An 18,504-nucleotide genomic window follows, 5' to 3' on the forward strand; every position below is an offset into this window, starting at 1 on the left:
TCTTTTGAAACTAGTATTCTTTTAAAAAATCTGTTTAAATATATTTTTTTTATTCCAGATCATGAAATCTTATACCAAAGTAAATTTTATCCCAATTCTATAATATTTCTCAAATCTTGGATTTTTTAAATAGATGATTGCAATGGGATCTTTATTAAGATTGATTTGAACAAAAATCATGTAGCCAAAATTCTACAAATAATTTGATTTTTTTTTTTTTTTTTTTTTTTTTTTTTTTTTTTTTTTTTTTAAAAAAAAAAAGATCGGGCTCAATCTCGACCAAGAAGTATCGAGAAGAAGTATTTGACTGATTTTCCAAAAAAAAAAAATGCTCATTATGTAAGGGAAACATTTTGGGCTACTTCTTACAATTTCCCATTTTACAAGCCTACAAAAATATCTTTAGAAATTTGACTCCCTAGCCATCCGGCGGTGGCGTTCGTCAACGTCGAGTTCTTCCGGTCATCCAAATCCACTTTCCAATTCATCCTTCACGAGAAACCTCCATAAACCTCCGACTCCGACGACTATTGCGTGAGTTTTCAGCCCTAATCTCCTTCTACTGCATCTTCACTTAGCCGCTATCTTGCCCGGAAATGGTGTTGCTTCAATCACTCTGTTCGCCTTTAACCAAGAATCACTGGTAATATATCTTGATTGACCGCGGAAGGGAAGAGGAGGAGGATGGGGGATCTATATGTGTGGCTTGTATCATTCTTCTTCCTCATTGCTCTTCTTATTGTCCTTGTTTATCAGGTAAATCCGAAACCCTAGTTTCTCTCGCATTATCTTCAGTTCGAGTTCGTAAAGTAGGATTGAAGATGCTTCATATCGAAATTCCGAACGCGGATTCATTTTACTACAATTTCTGAACATTAATTTGAAGTAAATTAGCATTTCAATGCGCGTTTTGTTAATCTCAAACAGATTAGGGTTTAGCGCAGTTATGATTAACATATTCTTCTTCACCTTTCAATTTGAAAGCATTTTAGGATGATTGACTTCAAAGAACTCATTTTTATGTAAACATTTTTGTCAAAAATGGTAGAAAATACTTTTAAAAAACTATTTGAGTTGTTTCCAAACATCTATTTTTTTTAAATTAAACACTTAAAAGTATATTCTAAACCCGCGCTCTGATTGGATTTTGAGTGCTCCAGTAGCGGCTAGTAATCTTTGTTTTTGTTTTTTGTGTTGTTATTATTATTCTTTGGATTTCGCATCGAATTGTCAATTGCATATCATGCTCTCTAGTTTTCTTGCTTTAATAATTTGCACTTCTGATTTCTTTTTGATGGCAGTAAATTGTTTGAAGTTTATTTGTCAATACCTGTCCTTTTGATCTTGTTTGTTATGAATGGAGTATAATTAAAGTTAAAAATTATAGCATATAGTCTTGAAAGATTATGGATGCAATGAGTCATTATAACATGTTGACTGATTCTCAATTTCAACTTTCTAATGTTGATCCTCAGAAAACCTGTTGGTAGAGGCTCAATTTTCCAAGAGGCTGGCAATGATTAATGAGCTTGTAACGAAACATATTGAGCAAATTTAATTAACATTTTAGGACGTTTTGAAATCAAGTTTTCCTTTTGTATTTATGCATATGAATGGCCTCTCTTGAACTTTTTAAGTATGCAGGATCAAAAATAAAGTTCTTGTTTTTTAATTTGTTTTTATTAACATTATCATCATCATTATTATTTTGTGTGTAGCTCATGTGCTTGGCGGATCTTGAGTTTGATTATATCAACCCTTATGACTCTGCTTCTAGAATAAACAAAGTGATTTTGCCGGAGTTCGTTTCTGTGGGAGTTTTGTGCCTCTTCTATCTTTTAACGGGGCATTGGGGTATGTCAATGATATGTGGGCCCTACATATATTATAATGTGAGACTGTAAGTATTTTCATCCCTCACCTTTGATTGAACTTATTATCAAAATTAAGAATATCTTACATGATATGTACAATACAACCAAAAAATCCATGATTTTAAACAGTTTTGACCATATAGGATATATGCTTCTGATTTTTAGCTTTTAGAAAAACCAGAGCGCCCCATTGGTTTGACCCAACGTAAGAGATACTTGGTGTTAGATTTGATGATTATTCGCAAGGCTAGCTTACTGTCAGTGGATAGCATAGATCACGTTAGTATGTGGTTGTAAACTGTGGCTGCTTACAATTGTAGTTGGGATGTGATAGGAGACTGCTATTTGGAGAATATGTCTTCCAATACGTTTTGTTAACTACGAATTATTAACTGTCCATGATGTGTAGTTGCATAAGGAATATGGTTGGAGCTTGCTTTATTTCCACCTCATAAAACACACGTGGTAGTATAGAGTAGTAGCAGAACTTCCTTGGTTCAAGAACTAATTTATCATGTATTGCAGTCATCACATTCTGTATCTAAATGTATTCTTGATTCTCAAGAACTAGAATTAATGAATGCCAACATTTAGGTTGTGTGAAATTGGACTATGAGACTATGATTGAGTGGTGAATGCACTATTCAGAATATTTTGAGTCAGAATCTCTCTTTGGCTCAAAGTTGAGGCGCATCCTATATTAGGAAATAATACTGAGCATTTTGAATATTTTAATATTTTGGTGTTATAACTCGAGTAGTCGGGTGGTCACTGCCATATTCATTGCATTTTTGCAGTTCCACAGGATATGGATAGAAACCAAAGAATCGTAATTGTATTGAAATATAAAAGGATAAAAGAATACGATAATGCCTCTTTAGTACTCTGAAGCCAAAACCAACCAAAGTGCTGTCTACCTTCATTCATCCTTTCCCACTCCTTATATTCATAACCAACTCCTTTATTAATTACTAATATTCCCTTAGCATTCTAAATCTAATAATATTACTAACAATCTTCTCATATTACATTCCTAACATTACCTTACCCCTGAGACGCCGCCTTGATAATAATCTGCATATAATAATATACTCATTAGTCTTTTTCATGTGATCAGGTACCTACGAAGACAGCACCTGATAGATGTTACAGAGATATTCAACATGCTAAACTGGGAAAAGAAGCAACGGCTTTTCAAACTAGCCTATCTAGTTTTCCTCCTCTTCCTGTCTATATTTTGGTATTTTGAGACGAGAAAGCCTTTTCGTGTTGTTATTCTGTTGTTTTTTTCTAATCTTAAATAGTTAAATGCCTCTGACCGAGTTCGCCCGATACTTGTCATTACAGGATGATATATTCTGCTTTGGAAGATGATGAATGATTTGAAACAATGGGTTGCATGCTGTTGATTGTATGTCAATGGTTGATGCCATCGGTTGTGAGTTGAATTTCTATCCTTCAGTACCTTTTTTCTCTGAAGCTGCTGCACTTTGCAGATTGCAGTGACATTCTTGTTTGGGCTGGGAACTTCATTTGTATTTTGGACTTTAGAGAGAGGTTTAGAAAGCAGATTTCACGTCAATACTGTTCTGTTTAGGTACTTTTCATGATTGAAATAACTATTATGAATGATGTCCCTCTCTCTCTCGGACACACCAGCAATCAATTTTAGGCAATGGTGTTTCCCTTTGTGAGTTTGAAGTCGATATAATGATGCTATGGAGGAAGGCCATTGTTTCTTGTAATTCTTCTTCTAGTATTACTGAGTAGAAAATCATGTTTGACACCCAAATTTTGTAGGGTTAGGTGGGTTTTCTAATGATTAGTTGAGGTACATATAAATTGGTCTGGATAGTCACGGATATTCAAAAAAGGATAGAAAATCATGTTTGAGGACATTATTTGTATTTTGTAGTCTGTTTTTTAGACAGGAAAAGGTGATTGTTTGCTGATGAAAGTATTTCTTTTGAAGTGGAATGATGCTACCTCAACATCTAGGTACTATTTGGTTAGATAATTAACTTTAGAATGAAGAGTCTAGTATGGAGTTTAGTTTCCTACAACACACAAAGATGCCTGAGACTATTTGACTCTCATCTGTGTAATGCATGCCAAAGATGGGTGGTTAAGTCAATGTCATGAAGGAATTTTGACATAATAACAGTGTAGGTGAGCATCAGCATGACATGGCATGGAATGTTTCATAATTTAAGCAATACGTTATATTCATCGTCTGTCAATCGTGCGAGTTGTAAAAAACAACTCGAAAAAGTAAGAAACCATAATGAAATTGATTTTGTTCTGCTATACTATCAATCTTGTATTTATCATTATGTCAATCACGAGATGTGTAAGAAACCACAATGAAATTGAACCAAGTTGATTGGTTTTGTTTCGATCTACCAACAATTTTGTTTTTCAGTTTAAGCCAAATTCGATAATAATTTATTTTTTCCTCAGTTTCAATGTTATTATAACATTGTAGGTAAATTGTTCCAAACGAATAACTCTATACATATATTAAAAAAAAGACCTGTACTTAAAATGTGGTTATTTTGACCTATTTGAGAAATGAAATTAAATGAATATGGGTTTATGGAGTGGCAATGTCTAAATTATTAGGGACAAAAAAAATTATTAAGACATGTTATTACATTACAACTAATAATAAAGACAAAATTGAGACTTTTGATCACCTTTTAGGAATTAAATTATTAGGGTTTGGTTTGGTAATCATTTGATTTTATCTTTATTTTCTAAAGTTCTATCTTTTTTATCAATATTTTTTTACGATGATTTGCATCTTTCTTAAGAACAATGGTTGAATTACTAGTCAAATTTTTTGTTATCAAAATTTGGCTGGTTTTTAAACTATTGGTGAAAAAGTAGATAACAAAAGGAAGAAAATTGGAGGTAGAAGTAGTATCCATAGACTTAATTTTCAAAAACAAAATGACTACTAAATAGAGTATAGGTTTTTGAGTTTCTATAAAAATTAAATTAAAAAACAAATACTTTATTAAAAATAAAAATCAAAATATTGAACACCCTTTCACTAACTTTTGTCATAAGAGATTAGATCGTTAGAGTTACTAGGAATTCGAATAGAGCTGTCCATTCTTGCAATCTCAGCTCTTATTTCTCAGTGGACTTGGCTTTTGATGGATTATCCACCCTCTTTGATTTTCATTGTTTAAGTTTCATACTCGAGTCTTGTAAGGCCATGTACATCGATTTTGATTAATGAAGCTATCCTCTTCGAGGGGAAAAAAAACATGATTGATGTTAAATATATATATATATATATATATATATATATTATAAAGTTTGGTTGAAGATGTGAATGTTCTCTTGCATTCATTGGTAAAATCATGTCAATTACTGTCCATTCCATTTTTATTTTTTCATATATAAATAGGTGGATAATTTTATGAAGATTTATTATAATTTTGTAATTAATATTACTTACTCTAGATATTAAATATCACTATATTTATAATTATATTGATATAAATATTAAATTAATTCCTAAATTTCAAAATTGTGTCCAAGTTTCTAAACTTTGATCAGTAACTAGTCCTTTGAAAATTTCCAACATTCACAAACTTTTAATTTTGTATCTAATAGATTACATATTAAAAAATTCAAAAATAATTATTTTTATTAAGACATAAATTTTAATTTGTCTAATTGAACCTTAAAATTCAAAATTTGAAACTAATAAGATCCATTGATTTTGAAAAGAAAAAAGAACACTTTCTATTTTATTTTTTTTATTTTTTTTAAAGTAAATATGACCTGTTTTTTCTCAAGTTAAGAAGAACCACTTGCAACTCAACAATATTCACCATTCTAGATATTCAAGTCAGATGAGATACATTGCACAGTGAAGGGTGACAATACAAAGTAAAACTGACTGGATGCAAAATAAGTTTTAGAAGCAAAATCAATAACTACAAAAACTCTAAAAATACAATTATATAGTGAACCTTTGATTACCAACATGGTTCAAGTAGGTTTCTCATAAGAAATCTGATCTCGAAATTCCGAGATGGCGTTTCGAATCATGTCAGCTACATGGGGTTGCACAAACATGTGAGTATTATCCAGTATATGGATGATAAATCTATGGGATGTAGGCAAGGAAGCATTGTAATTGATGATAAATTGTGCCATAGGTACGTCACTGCACAAAGGAAGAAATTAATTTATCTTAACAGAAGAAAATGCCAACAATCTATTCATCCTGAAAAAGCAAGAACTTCCGCAAGAATCAATCCAACCTGCCTTTAGCAAAACTAGCATGAAGTTTTGCCAAAAGTTCCAAATTCATGATGGGAAAGAGAGGCAACATAAAATGCATATCAGCTTTGGATATAAAGACTGTTACAGAAATCAATTACCATTATGATAGAATACACAAAGATATTTCAAGCTTTGTGAACTACTACTTATAACAGATTCTCTCACTTCATTGTAAATTGCATAATTGTAGATGAAAAATTCTACTATGTCGTGAAGACATGAACCAAGGGATTTGCCAAAGTCATTGCGCCTTGTTAGTTTAATGGGAAACAATAACTCATAAGTCATACCAACATCCCAATGACCTATCCCAATGTTTAAAAGAGATCATCATCAAGAAAATAGGGAGAAAAAAATGAACAAGATCCCATGTAATAAACAATATCACAAAGTAAGACTGCCACACTAATTCCAAACAGTGTTTAAAAGAAAGAATCCAGAAAAGAAAAAAAATATATATATATATATATATTTGGGGTGGGTGGGGGATGAGGGGTGTTGGTAATAAGAAGCTCTGTGCTTTAGAAGGTCATAATAATCACAAAGGGCATGTTGAGTAGGAGTTGGGGAGTGGAGTTGCTCCTTGTTTGACTCAAAGATTTCTTAGACCCACCGTGAGCCCCTACGACTAAAAAATATCGATTTTACATGCACAACTTAGCAACTCCACTCCATGTCAGGCTCTATCTCAAGGTTCAGTAGTCATTAAAAGAACGGAAGAAAAAACCAACAAGATCCCAAGTAACAAAACGACATCACAATGCAAGTTTCAAATCTTTTAAAAGCGATGTCATTTCAATTGCCAAACTAATTCCAACAACTCTATCCCACTGTTCAAAAGAGATCAACCAACAAGAATTGAGGAAAAATAAAAAATGAAGAATCTTATGGCCCCAAGTATTAGTAGATTCACAGTGAAATTTTCTAAGAATTATAAGAAGCTCCATCATTTAAACCTTCATAATAATCACAGACTCTATTCCAGTGTTCAAAAGAGATCAGGAATTGAAGAAAATAACATGACCAAATAGAAGAAACAATAAACAATATCACAATGGAAGTCTCTAGTCTCTTAGAAGCTATGTCATTCAAATATCATAGCAATTCCAAAAAGAAAACAAAATTCCATAATCAAACAGGAGAAAGTGCACCCTGAATAGATATCTATCTTTCAAGTAATGTAGAAGGCATTTACCAGGAGATGAATAGCCCTTTAATGGCATTAACCATGATGTCAAAAACGCCCACCCTCAAACGGCACCAGATCAAATTTAACTGAAATTCAGTCCCTACATTCCAATTTCAAGTAATTAATCAATTCAATTCTCAGAGCTTAATGAGTCAATCATCGTCGATGATTGGCCCATAAGAACGAATTTGAACTTCCATAGAGGAATAAGAAGGAAGAAGAAGATCCGAATTAGAATCAACAAAGTAAAACTGTGTTCGACTTTTGACTTAGCATTACAAGGTTAATTTTCAGATTAATCCTTCCATGGCTGATAAATCTATTCTTAGATTAGGGAATTGGAGAAAACCTATTGTTCTAATGTTGATTGGAAATTGGAAGGCAATAGATTATTTTCAGTTGAAGCTCGAAAAATGATGAGAGACACGGCACTGAGAGGGAATCGGACAAGTAAAGAGAGAAAGAGAAAGAAACCTTACCTCCGGCGGACTGCTGGCGGTGCTACGCGACTAGCCGGCCGGCGGCAGAACGGACGGAGTTGGGGACGGCCTGCAGTGCGATCGGGCGAGAGATAGTAGAGGCGTACGGAAATAGGGTCTGGTAGACCTTTTATTTGTTGATATTTGTAATATTTAAATTTATTTTAATTTTCAATTTCACTTTCCTTTTATCTTCTTTTTTCTTGTTTTGTTGTGCACCTCCCTTTTCTTTTCTTTTCTCTCTCTCTCTCTCCTTTTTTTTTTTTTTTTTTTTTTTTTTTTTTTTTTTTTTTTAATTTTTTAATTTCTTTATTTTTTTTCTTCTTTTTCTTCTTTTTCTTCTTTTGCTTCTGTTTTCTTTTCTCTTCTTTTTTTGATTTTTGCATCTTTCCCTTTTTATAAAAAAAAAAAAAAAAAAAAAATTAATTTTCTTTCCTTTATTCGATTTTTTTCTTCTTTTTTTCTCATAAAAAATATGAAGATGAAATATCGAACCCAAACTTGAGAGTATCCAATTCATAAGTGACTTAACACCAACAAGTCAATAATCAAATTTGATTATTATAACGAAACATTAAATATAAATAGCAAATGAAAACGGGTTTAAAAGAAACTACTTTTTTTAGTCCACAAATTTGCACCATTTTTAGAAACATTTCTTAAAAAATTGAAATAAGAAATGAGAATAGTTATTAAATATTTCTGAAAAAATGAGAGATGCGAACGATATCAAACAGACCAATAGTTTTTTTTTTTTTCCTTTTTATAGGACTTTGAAAGTATGATATCTATCAGAAATAAACTACAGAAAATGACATAATGACCCAAAATGAAGGGCACAAATTGAAATATTTGTGTATTTGTGTATTGATAATAACAATTGTTAGTGATATTAGTGATATAACTTAGATATATCAGTCAATGTATTAGTGATATCGAATTTAGATAGATATTAGTGGTAGAAGTCTATTAGTGATAAAATTCTGTTATTGATAATTATGATAAAAGTTTATCAATAATAGTCACTGATAGCTTCAAGTGTTAATATTTCAAAGTTGATAGTCAATAATGAAAGTCTATATCAATGATAGTCACTAATATTTTCTATCATTGATAGCTTAATCTTTGTTGATTTTTTCATAGATAATATCCACTTATAGAAGTCTACCATTGATAGCCAACTTAGTGAATTTAATTAATAAAGTTGAATATCGAACTAAAGTGTAAATAAAGTATCTAAAAGTTATCACTAATAGCATGTTATCAGTGATAGAAACTATCAACGATACTGATAATATGTTATTTGATGGTAAAAAGGAATGAGAAAAGTTATCTCTGATAGCATGTTATCAATGATAGAAGCCATCACCGATAACTATGATATAAATGATGGAACTCAAGTGATATCCATATATCGATGATATCAATGATATAAAAGTTAATTCCATTTGATGAAATTCTATCATTAATAGCCACTGCTAAAAGTTATCGGTGATAACTACTAACTAAAGCTATCAATGATAGCCATAGCTGCCAGTGATATTCGTATATTAATGATATGACTTAGGTACATATCAATAAAATGAATGATAATAATGATATTGGTGATATGACTTAGGTAAATATTAAAGATAGTCACTTATAAACCTTTTATTGATAGACTTTTATCACTTATAGCTTTAAATATTAATCTTTCAAAAATGATAGTTTCCTTTCAAAAGTTGATAACTATTTAAAAGTCTATCATTGATATCCACTGATAGTCTTAGGTGTTCCTATTTCAAGTTTGATTCCAATTAATCAAAGTGTATCAATGAAAGCCATTGAAAACTGATAGCAAATTGTAAGGTGTTATTTCAAGTGTTACTATTTTAAGGTTGTATTAATATTTCTCAAATTGAAAACTATCCATGATAGCAACTTATAGTAGCCATCAATGGCTATCTATGATAGCTGTTATTAGTGATAGTTTTTAATTTGAGAAAATCAGAAGAAGAAACGTGAAATGGTGGGCTGCATGTGGACTTTTTAGTCATTTACATATATTGTTATCACTAATAACTACTATCAGTGATACCTAGCGCTAATTTTGTATTATATCCCTAATATATTTATTCTTGTTCTATATATATATATATATATATTTTATTATTTTGGGTCTGATTGTTATTTGTGCAACCAACTATTTATTTTAATTTCTTTTTTTTTTCCAACACTATTAAAATTGTCAGCCGAAAAACTTTTATTTTTCATAACCAACACTCCTTTTGAAGAATTTGTTAAAATAGTTTTTTCAAGTCCTTCTCTGAAGATAACCCACGATATTCAAATTCTCAAATCTTACGCCATTTTCACAATTATCAAATTTTCCGAATGAACCTTGTTGGATCTTAGTATGGTTTCTACTTCAGAAAAGAAGTTAAAGTTTGGAAAAGATTGAATAAGATTTAAGAAAGATATACGATTGTGGTCTTCTTCGTGGCTGAGATTCCCCTGTACAAGTGCAAAAAATTGATAGTTTGAATGTACGATGAAAAAAATTACATTTTTATTTGAATCTTGGGGTCGACCTCGATCGAAAAGATAATGAGTTCTCTAAAAGGATGTTAGTTTTGAAAGATGAAAACATTTAAGATTATTTCTAAAAAATTTCCAACTAATAATCGTACTTCATTGTGTTAAACTTAATCTCATTTGATTTTACCATTTGATATATTTAGTTTTTGACAATTATATTTGTTTTGTCCATTGTATTTTATAAGAAAACTATCACATTATTGGTCAAATTTCAAAAATAAAAATGAGTTTTAAAAAACTAATTTATGTCTTCAAGAACTTGTTTTCATCTTTGAAAAAAATTCAAATATTTCTTTGAAAAAAAGCTTAAAAAAACCATACTAAAATTTTTTGTTAATAAATAAGAATAAATTTCACGAGAAATTAAAAATGAAATTGTTAACGAATGGGGCCTAATTAACTTACTTTGTATTTCTAGAATGTGTTTACCCAAATTCTACAATAAATAATGGATAATTGTTAGAAATAGCACTCGAAGTTGTACACATTTCATAAAATAGCATCTTTTTCTTGCCAATTGTTTTATTCGCTCGTCTAGATGCATCTCATTGATACTGATACCAAAACAAAAGCTTTAACTTCCTTTAATAACATATTTGAACCACTAACTTTTCAAACGTCTCTAGTTGGAATCTCAACCATGACAATGACGGGAATTGAGAGATCAAAAAGAGGAAAAGTTGAATCCTGGAAATCAAACTGTTTTTAAGTCCCTGAAGTTGATCCGAAGAATTAATTTCACAAGTATGTAGGCACATTTTATTAATTTATTAATTAAATTATTTGTTTTAGGTTTAATGAACTTCATAATTATATCTGGTCTTTATATGGAAGGCCATTTTTAGATGTTAAATAAATTTTGGCCTAAGATTCAAATTTGTTTGAAAAATGATCTTTTACTTACGTCAACCACGTACGAAAGTACCGTCTTGTCTCCAAACCATGCATAAGAGTTTGGTTTCCAAACGAATTCTCGTTCCTTCCTCTTGCTTCTCACTCCTTCATTTTGTTCCTTGTTAGATACAACTGTAATTTTTTTACTTCGATTTTTTATTTGTTCAGAGCTTCCTCTCGATGTTTTATTTTTTTCATTTGTTCAGATTCTTCCTCTCACTTCTCGTTCCCTTCATCTTTTTCCTCATCAGACACAACTGCAATTTTTTCTTTGAGAAAAGAAATCGCAGAACGAAGAAGGGAGAGAAAAAAGTTTGGAGAATGAAAAAGAAGACAAGTGCAGGAAAATAAGAAGAAAAAGAACGCAATTGAGAAAGAACACATAAAAAATGTGGATTTTTTTCCCCAAATTGAGCGGTTGCAAACCAAAGAAAAAGAAGAAGTGCATTGAGAGTTAAAGAGATAATTTCGATATAAGCAAAGGACCAAAATTAATTGATTTTGGCTTTTCTCATACTAGAAAAGTGAAGGTTTCACTCAGAATCAAAGAGAAGTGAAATCTCAAAAGAGTGAATAAGATATATACATACAAATACAAATGTGAGAAACACAGTTTTGGCTTTTGGGTTGGGAAAGTGTGTAGATCTTTTTTTAATATGAAGGAAGGAATTAACTTCAACCACAACAACTCCATTCTTCCATCTCACTTTGGTTTTCTGGTCTCTTTTCCAAAGCACACCTGGGATGGAGATCAAAGTCACACTCCTCGCAGTTATATGACCATAAATGGCCTTGCTTTTCGCATCCATCGCATACATAATATCCTTGTCGAGATGCAAGGTAAAGTTGATGTTCTTCATGGAGTGTATGCTTCACCTTCTGTGGCCAATTCTTTGCCATCGCCTCGATTTCTAACTTCAACTCTTCAATTCGACCAGCATCGAATGGATAAGCCTTAGCACCATAACTTGAAATAAGTTGTATAGCATCATTTGTCACCGTGCGCCCATCTGCTCCGATAGAAATAAGCACCGGCGTACCTTCCACTTGGACCTTGAATTTACGCCTTAACGATGCTTTCCTCGGGTCATCAAATGGAACAGCCAACCACGGCATTCTAGAGAATATATTTTTGAACGATGACTCATCCCTGTCGCAAGAGATGAAGATCACTTCCAGATTATCATCGTTCTTCTTTATATTGTCATATGTTTCAATGAGTTTTGGTAGAAATGCACGACATGGTGGGCACCAATCTGCTGAGAAGTAGATGAGGATGTTCTTACCCACCAGACTCAACACCGGAATCTGAAGAATCAAACATCCAATATAGTTATTTATGCACCAATGACCTTATTTTGTCAAGGAAACTAATTACTATGGCTTTAAGATTAGTACTCATGACCATAAATGCAGTTAAGAAGTTGCACTTTTATCTTAATGGATGTCATGTGAATATAGAATCGAACTGAATTTGAAATAAATTGGATATCCAGTCAATGAAAAACTCAAACCTTGGTTCCATCGTTCTTGATGACAAAATCATGCTCCTCCAAAACTAAGACAGACTCGAGAGTTTGAGCTTCTTCTTTTGCCTTTTCAATCTCTGCAAGCTCTGCAAACTTTTCCTTTGTGAATGGATACGCTAGAAAACCATGCTCTTCGACGGCATCAGCAACATTGGAATGAAGAGTTTTCCCATCTCGTCCAATTACAACCAAGGTGGGTAGCGTTGAAACCTCAAAATATCGAATCAATTTATCACATCTATTATCTCTGAATGGTAATGCAAACCAAGGAATGTTCATTAAAGCTTCTTTATACACTTCTTCATCTTGATCAATGGATATCAACACAATTTCAAATCTCTCCCCCATTCCTTTCAGTTCCTCATAAGCATCCACAAGCTTTGGCGTAAAAGCAATACATCGTTCATATGAAAACAAAGAAAAATAAAGACCAACTACCTTCCCTTCAAGCTCAGCCACAGGTACCTAGCAAGTAAAAAAAGAAGATTAGAGATAAGTTAACAAGTTCTAAAAGAGAAACCTTGAGCAAAATGATTGGGACTCACTTTCTCTCCCTTAGATGTCACTACAAAATCACGTGAGGAAGAGACCAAGATAGATCTTAAGGATTGATTCCTTCTAGCTACTAACTCTTGGTTCATCAATTGAGTGATTTTCTCCGGCGTAAAAGGATACCCGTCAGCGCCGAATTCTTGGACGAAATCAACTCCACTCTCAGTAGACAGTTTACCATTCTTATTAAGTATTATGAGATGGGGTATTCCCCTCACTTTGAACAAGCTATCCAAGCGATCCCTTCTCTCTAAATCAGGAAATGGAACAGCGAGCCATGGCATCTTAGAGAAATACTCATTGAAAGACTTGTCATCATCATCAGATGAAACAAAAATAACCTCAAAATTGTCTTTAGAAGAGAGCTCATTGTACACTTCCACCAAAGATGGGGTGAATCTTTGAGATTGGCCACACCAAGCTGCTGAGAAGTACAAGCCTAGACTCTTACCCTTTAGCATCTCAATCTCAACCTACAGAGTTTGTGATTTAGCATCAACTAGATTATTACAGCTTTTATGGAATCTAGAAATAAAGAAAACAAAAAACGTAAATCAAGAGAAAATCAACATAGAGATTTATGTGGTTCACCAAGAGTGTGTTAACTACATCTACGAGCAGATGGAGAACAATTTACTATTGAGAGAATAGTTTGAATTACAGAGTAAAGGCACCTCTAGAGTTGGAGAGTTTACGTAGTACATTTCTTTAAACCCTAGAGAAAATCGTAAATAATTTAAATATGCCAAAAACGAACTCAACTAAGGTTTTGGGTAAACGTTGCCCCTAGATCCTCGCTGACCAGTTAGCGAAATCTCGTACTTGGTCGTTTGGAGCATCAGATATCCGATTCAAGTCATTCCAACAAGAGCATTCAAAACTCAGAGGGAACCAAATATTAAACATCACAGGCTTCACTTCAACAAGACTAATCCATATCTATAAACATTGGTTTCTCTGTAACTGAGTTTTGCAGACAAATTAAACAAAAAAAAAAAAAAAATTAAAGAATTAGCAAAATCTACTTAAAGAGGGTACCATCGGCGCAATTGGGTATGGGAGAAATGGAAAATTAAACCATAATGAATGGAGGAATGGATAGGGTTATGTATGTATGTATACCTTGTCGCCATTGTTGCGGAGAAGGTAGTTTCCGGACTCAGACCAGAACAGAGAGTGAAGAAAATGGGGATGGGCAACGACGCCGTCGAGAGCCGCCATGATCGGAGTTGTTTAAGGTCAACGACAAAGAGAAGATTTCTTCGTTATGGACTGTGGTCAGTCCTACAATTTCCAGGAAGCCGCCTTATGAGACGTTAACCCTTTCTCTTATTTTCTATTACACAACTGCCAAGATTCCTATTTTATACATTTAGATTATGGATAATTTGAATTCTATTTCTAAAAATCATTTTTAGATTATGTGATTAAAAACAAGTTTTTTTTTTTTTTTTTTTTTTTTTATATATATTTTCATACTATTTAGATTTTTAATTTGAAAATTTAAAATGTAAAATATGTTAAATAAAGATAAAAATATTTAGAACTACACTTATTTCATGTTATAAATTCAATTTATTTTTTTAAGTTAAAATATATTTTGTAAATTATTATAAAGAAAAAATTGAATTTTTTGTATGAATGACCCAATCTTAGAGAGGAATGGCCCAATTGTTAAGAAAAATCAATGAAAACTAATCTTTTGCTAACATCATATAGCATTAATTTTTACATTAGGAACGTCCCTTCTATTGCAAAATAATCGAACACGATAATACATTTCAGATGGTGGAGAGCTCTACAATGTAACAAAAGATTAGTTTTCATTGGTTTTTTTTTTTAGGATTTGGTCATTTCGTATTTGTCGTTGGAATTGGGTCATCTGTACCAAAATATCATTTTTTAACATAAAATATGTTTAGAAATTAATTAATAATAGTTTATAGTCAATTAATAATAGTTTATAGTCAAACTAATATTTAGTGAGTAATTACAACTAGGTTTATGGTTTATAAATATAGTGTTAAAGACTATTTTTTAATATTCTATCAAACACATATTTGGAAACATGAAATAGAACACTATTTTCATTGAATCATTTGTTTTCAGATTACCTACTAAATAGGCTTTAAGGAACCATTTAAGTTTAGGATTGTATAGATACATGTAAATTAATATATACATCAATCAAAGATAATTGTATTTAGCTATTCATAGACATTAAAGAGTAATTCTAAACATAACATAAATTAATTTACCAATAGTAAAATCACTCCCACATATATCATTACCAATGTGTTCAACATTGTTATAATCTTAGACCATGATTTTGGTTTAATTCAAATTTTCTAACCAATAATCCAAGCTAAACAATAAAACCCAATATTTAAGTTCATTTTTTATTTTTTTTTGGGGGGGGGGGGGGGGGGGGGGACCAGTCAATTTGCTTCAATTTATCTCATTCATGCATATATAAGAGAAGGATGAAAAATCCCAACATGGAATATAATAGGGTTTATATAAAGGAATAGAAATCTTAATATACATATACATATAACACAATATTTAAGTGGAATAGGATCAAAATGTTTCAAATACAATAATAAAGCTTGATCACATATAATATTTTTACCAAAAAAAGAAAGAAAGAAAGAAAAGAAAAGAAAAGAAAAAGAAGCTTGATCATATAATAAAAGAGTGTAACAAAATTATGAATGGAAAAAGAGAACTTTAGATTAATTTGAGGTACTACTAACATTATTAGAACAAATTTGAATAAGCAAATGGTCTCTTAACTTCTCTTCTCTCCATCTCTTGTTCACTTTTGCTATGAATTCTTCAATCCTCTTCTCCAATTCTTCATCTTCTTCCTCATCTCCGACCTCGTCACGGTCATTATCTTCGTCTTCATGTTCTTTCTCATTCAATTGCTTGATTTCATCTTCATCATTGAACTCGTCTTCTTTCTCATTTTTGTTGCCATATTCGACATTTTTGTCTTCATCTTCGTCTTCTTCTCTTGTATCTTCACGTTGATCACAAGCGCTAAATTCAATGTCTTGATGAGGCTTATGATAGGGGGATAATTGAAGAGTAAGTTCCATTATCTCAAATTGTTCACGAGGATGTGGCTCATGGTTTCTCATAGTTATGAGAAGAATTATGGAGTTGAAGATTGAGAAAATTAAATGAGGACTAACAAAAAGATGACTACTTAGAAAAATTTGAGATGATTTTGATGTTACCCACAAAATCATCACCACCAAAATTGGTACCAATCCCACCATAATTCTCATCCCCATTTTTCCATTCACTTTCTCTTCATCAATAACTCTTCCTTTCATTGCTATTTATACTTCCCTAAATATATTTTTTTAATTTTAATCTTCTGTAGGGTTCATCCATATTTTTCTAATTTAATAACTTAATTAATCTATTAAGTGTTTTAATTTAATCTTTTTTTGTTTTATGTGTATTGATTTGCTCCTTCTCGTCACCCTGAACTTTAAGATTCAATAATAAAATGATAGTCCAATGTCAAAGTACACTTTTCAGGAAATTTAGTGACACTAAGGCATATGAAAAGAGAAAAAATAGAGAAATTTAAATTAGAGATGTTCATTCAAATCGATCGAACCGAATCAAAAATTCAATTTTTACTGAAGTATGAGGTTTGGTTTGGATTCAAATGATAAAGAAATCAAATTTTTGGTTCAGATTGTTTTCGATTTTGATTTGAAAATTGAATCCAAAATGGATCAAACCGTTTATATCAATTAAAATAAAAAATCAAATTATTTATACATATATGTTATATAATTTTATTATACAAAACTGAAAACAAAACCAAATCGAATATTTGTGGTTTGGTTTGGTTTGGTTTGAAGCAAATAAATGGTTCGATTTGGTTTGGTATATATCCAAAACTGATTTTTTTGGTTCAATTCGATCTGATTGCCATGAATATCTCATCTCTAGTTCAAAGTTTGAACTTCCCTATTTCATATAACTTCAACCTACACTAAACTCATTACACATAATATGGCTTGGGAAACTAAGTTGTGTAAAAAAATAGTAATAACAATAATAAGCTATGTTTTAACTTTTAAATGAGGGAAATCGGAACTTTGTCATCGAGAAAGGTAATAATTATTTTATTGCTCAAATTTACAAAATTGTGTAATTATTGATGGCTTAAAATAGATTCTATTATATGAATAAATTTATTAGGAGAGAGATTATGTGTATGAATATAGATTATAGAATATTAATTTGGCTACATTTTTGTGAAGTAAAGAAAACTTGCAAGCATAATATGGGGAAGAGAATGGGATTATTTGTTAATTAAGTAAAATAGAAGAAAAAGCAAATCCATTGTTCTTGCATTAACATAAGGGCATTAACCCATTTGATTAAATTTATTGCTCCTATTTTGAGGAGAATTTCTAAGGTATCAAATTTTTATAATCTTGGCCTTAAGACTTTTCCTAAAGAAACAAAACTTAGCTAAATAGGGGAATGTATTTCTTTAAACCTATATGGCTTGGATTATAAGAAACTCTTCTTAAAACCATGCTGTTTTGTGTGGGTTAAACATCATTATCCAAATTTCGTTTTGGAATCCAATCATAGTTTTGTGTCGATTTAGATATATAAGACAGGTTTAAGATGACTTTTCAAGTGCTTAAAAAGTGTTTTTGTGTAGTAAAAAACGATGTTTTTAAGTACATAAAAATTCATTTCTAAGAATCTTATAAACATCTCGTAAAACACAATATTTTAATTGAACATGTCAATTTTTTAATATAAAGCTAATGATATAATCAATATTATGGAGATAACATTTGAAAAAGTTAACTTACATGTATTTTTTATTCAATTTTAACATGTATTTGATGAAAAATTTCTTGGGCTTTTAAATAAAATCAATTGATGTTGGAGTCCTGTGGAACTTGTAGTAGTCCAAGTGAGTGAGTTTGAAAAGATTTGGAAAACCAATGAGTTCAATTGAATACCGTAAGAGTATATAGTTATGAAAACGTTGTTCGGTTATTCAATGACTTTGGCACAAACATTTAAAAATGAGGCACTTTCAGATTGCAGTG

The 18,504-nt window shown here is 31.3% G+C and overlaps 3 protein-coding genes across 5 annotated transcripts; 1 reads left to right on the forward strand and 2 right to left on the reverse strand.

The window, feature by feature from the left end:
- Positions 1 to 218: 218 nt before the first annotated feature.
- On the forward strand, positions 219 to 3,619 carry LOC120069242 (protein cornichon homolog 4-like). Its single transcript, XM_039020955.2, has 4 exons — positions 219 to 756; positions 1,719 to 1,900; positions 2,992 to 3,114; positions 3,222 to 3,619. The coding sequence occupies exons 1-4, from the start codon at positions 685 to 687 to the stop codon at positions 3,253 to 3,255; spliced, it is 411 nt and encodes a 136-aa protein (XP_038876883.1). The 5' UTR covers positions 219 to 684; the 3' UTR covers positions 3,256 to 3,619.
- A 2,082-nt stretch (positions 3,620 to 5,701) lies between these two features.
- LOC120069196 (Nucleotide excision repair, TFIIH, subunit TTDA) lies at positions 5,702 to 8,007 on the reverse strand. Of its 2 annotated transcripts, none has more exons than XM_039020880.2 (3): positions 7,848 to 8,007; positions 7,375 to 7,468; positions 5,702 to 6,060 (listed from the first exon to the last, which is right to left on the reverse strand). In XM_039020880.2, the coding sequence occupies exons 2-3, from the start codon at positions 7,407 to 7,409 to the stop codon at positions 5,883 to 5,885; spliced, it is 213 nt and encodes a 70-aa protein (XP_038876808.1). In that variant the 5' UTR covers positions 7,410 to 7,468; positions 7,848 to 8,007; the 3' UTR covers positions 5,702 to 5,882. The 2 variants fall into 2 exon arrangements, with proteins under 2 accessions (XP_038876808.1, XP_038876809.1); XM_039020881.2 differs by having other exon boundaries at positions 7,843 to 8,001.
- A 3,785-nt stretch (positions 8,008 to 11,792) lies between these two features.
- On the reverse strand, positions 11,793 to 14,784 carry LOC120069238 (putative nucleoredoxin 1). 2 transcript variants are annotated; one of them, XM_039020952.2, is made up of 5 exons: positions 14,522 to 14,784; positions 14,162 to 14,362; positions 13,393 to 13,872; positions 12,833 to 13,312; positions 11,793 to 12,626 (listed from the first exon to the last, which is right to left on the reverse strand). In XM_039020952.2, the coding sequence occupies exons 3-5, from the start codon at positions 13,858 to 13,860 to the stop codon at positions 11,994 to 11,996; spliced, it is 1,581 nt and encodes a 526-aa protein (XP_038876880.1). In that variant the 5' UTR covers positions 13,861 to 13,872; positions 14,162 to 14,362; positions 14,522 to 14,784; the 3' UTR covers positions 11,793 to 11,993. The 2 variants fall into 2 exon arrangements, with proteins under 2 accessions (XP_038876880.1, XP_038876879.1); XM_039020951.2 differs by lacking the exon at positions 14,162 to 14,362.
- Between the last annotated feature and the right edge of the window lie 3,720 nt (positions 14,785 to 18,504).

Source organism: Benincasa hispida, chromosome 11, assembly GCF_027475165.1.
Source record: "Benincasa hispida cultivar pf3 chromosome 11, pf3_genome.v1.1, whole genome shotgun sequence".
NCBI classification, from domain to species: Eukaryota; Viridiplantae; Streptophyta; class Magnoliopsida; order Cucurbitales; family Cucurbitaceae; genus Benincasa; species Benincasa hispida.